This window comes from Corticium candelabrum, chromosome 21 (genome assembly GCF_963422355.1).
Source record: "Corticium candelabrum chromosome 21, ooCorCand1.1, whole genome shotgun sequence".
NCBI lineage: Eukaryota > Metazoa > Porifera > Homoscleromorpha > Homosclerophorida > Plakinidae > Corticium > Corticium candelabrum.
In genome coordinates this window covers 1,766,552-1,769,051 of record NC_085105.1, presented here as the reverse complement: position 1 = coordinate 1,769,051, position 2,500 = coordinate 1,766,552, and the positions used below count along the sequence as shown (strand labels likewise).

General features: G+C 43.6%; 1 protein-coding gene across 3 annotated transcripts in view; it reads left to right on the top strand.

Moving 5' to 3' along the window:
* LOC134196367 (E3 ubiquitin-protein ligase TRIP12-like) overlaps nucleotides 1-2,500 on the top strand; it is a 41,479-nt gene that overhangs the window by 19,615 nt on the left and 19,364 nt on the right. For all 3 annotated transcript variants that reach the window (XM_062665472.1, XM_062665473.1, XM_062665471.1), the window contains 5 exons: nucleotides 1,313-1,397; nucleotides 1,466-1,578; nucleotides 1,935-2,047; nucleotides 2,107-2,191; nucleotides 2,251-2,283. In XM_062665472.1, coding sequence (XP_062521456.1) covers nucleotides 1,313-1,397; nucleotides 1,466-1,578; nucleotides 1,935-2,047; nucleotides 2,107-2,191; nucleotides 2,251-2,283 — 429 coding nt within the window. The remainder of the gene's footprint in view (nucleotides 1-1,312; nucleotides 1,398-1,465; nucleotides 1,579-1,934; nucleotides 2,048-2,106; nucleotides 2,192-2,250; nucleotides 2,284-2,500) is intronic.

The following is a 2,500-nucleotide window of genomic DNA, read 5'->3' as shown; positions in this document are numbered from 1 at the left end:
GCTTCACATTTAGTTTGACGACACGTGGATCACGGATACAGTACTGTACACACAGGAATCGTATATAATAGTGTGCGCACAGCCTCGCAGTTCAGACAAGCCATGCACCATGGGATAATCCGTGCTGTCAGATAACTGAGTGCCGGATAAGTGGTGTCCTACTGTACTTAATTAATAATTAATTAAGGCTGAACTTGATGTAGTCTACCACTTGTGCCTTTTCAAGCTACACGAGGATGTTGTCTTAGGGAGGCATTTATTCAAATAGGCAATTAATCTGACTTACTTATGATAACAATTTAACAAGCACATTTTCACCTTTTAAAGGTGTCCGCCCACGATTCACCACGCACGCGCAGGCACACCCATGCAAACTTGAAACATGCCATGATTTCAAGTTGTGTCATAACGAAGCAGAACAAGGGAACGTCTTACGGTGCACCACATTCTATAACATACGGTCTTTATTCCTAGTATAAAGAGAAATGCGAATTGCATTCTTGTCCGCCTCGGCAGTTTTGCTCTTCGTACTTGACATTTTGGGAAAGCTAATGATAAGTGTGTTAGATTCTTTATCTACACATTTACCATTTACCATCTTGAGATAGCTTGCTGTTGAACGACAAAGCGCTTTCTCGATTGTTTTCTAGTTGCACGTGACCCAGAAATGGTTGGAGCACAGAGCATCACGTGATGACATCTGAAACTTGGAGCATGAAATAAGCCATGGAGAGGTGCCGGATGCCGCCGGCAACGCAGATTGTGCATCTATCTTTACATAGTAGCTATAAGAGCTGGCTAGAATTGAGGAATCAGCGTATACCCGTAGCAACAGACGATGTGCCAGTAGCGGTGTTTCTTCTACAGAAATTCAACAACTGCAAATCAGGTGTATGCATTGGTCCACTGCTAAGCTAGTCTACAGCTTCATACATGGTAGATGTCTGTCCGGATGCTATCGTGCTAGTGCGCGCTCTGTGCTCCACCCATTTTTGGGTCACGTGCAACAAGGAAAAGATCGAGAAATCACTTCGTCGTTTAACAGCATGTTGTCTCAAACTGGTAAATGGTTAAATGTGTGCATAAAGGCACGATTTCAAGTTTGCATGGTGTGTCTGCACATGTGCAGTGAATCATGAGCGGGCACCTTTAACTACAGTACCTCCAGACTGTCAATCAGATAGTCCCTTTTGGTAGTCATTTTAATCAACATTCGAGTCTATGACGACTGAATTATATGGTGCTTGCTGCATGACATGTAATCGATTGTTTCTGTGCAGTCTGTTGTATGCATTGCTATCTCTTTCCACAGGACGCTGCGTCTGGTAAGACTACGGGGAGTGTGAGCAGCGGTAGTGGAGATAAGGAGAAAGTTGCCCTATGGATCAAGGAAAATGGTAGTTGGTTGGGTTGGGGTTGGGTTGGGGGTTGGTTTGTTATTTTGTTGTTTGGTTTCGTTGTTCAGCGGCCAAATTTTTGTCTGTTTGTGCAAGTACCGGCGCTCTGTCTGATAATCCAGCTTTGAACGTGCTGGGGAGATTAGAGAAAGCGGTGCAAGAGTTGAGACCAGGAGGGAAAGTTAGTTGACTCAAAATATAAGACTGTGTGTCTGTCTGTCTGTCTGTCTGTCTGTCTGTCTGTCTGTCTCTCTGTCTGTCTATCTCTGTCTGTCTCTCTGTCTGTCTGTCTCTCTCTCTCTCTCTCTCTCTCTCTGTCTGTCTGTCTGTCTGTGAGTGTGTCTGTGTGTGTGTGTGTGTGTGTGTGTGTGTGTGTGTGTGTCTGTCTGTCTGTCTGTCTGTCTGTCTGTCTGTCTGTCTCTCTGTCTCGGTTTGTCGCTCTGTCTCTTTATCTGTCTGTCTGTTTGTCTGTGTGCGCACCTGTGTAACGTCTTACAATGCTTACTATCAGTAAATTCTATTTCTTGTTTAATTAAGCCTGAAGTTAATCTAACAGCTCTAGAGGAGATCCACTCTGTAATAACCGATCAACAGGTCAGCGTCTCGTCATTTGAGATCCTTCATTGTGGTCTTATTCCCAAACTACTGAGGTACTATACTCTCACAGCTGGTGTATCAGGTAGTTTACTAATGAGTCTGTATCACTTAGTTTCCTGACGTCTTCATCTCGTCGAGATAAGATGCCTCGTTCCGATCGAGCTCAACAGTTTTTGAGAGTCTTCCTTCAGCTGACTGTGAGTGTGGTCTCTAGTGGTATTGATTGGCATTTCATTCAACTAGTGATGATTTACAGGGACGGAAAGATGACTTCACTACGCAATCTACGGTGAGTGTTGCTTCCTTTTTAAATGTGGTTGAAATGGCAAGTTGTTTGTGGTAATAACATTGATACGGAAGTAGGAGTCAAGTGAATGTTATTATGGGTTTTGTGAGTATATGATGGTTTAATATGGTGCAGAAACGATGGATGGATGAATTGGCTATTAGAGGGTAGTTTGACATACAGACAGATCGACTAACAGACTGACAGACAAACTGACAGA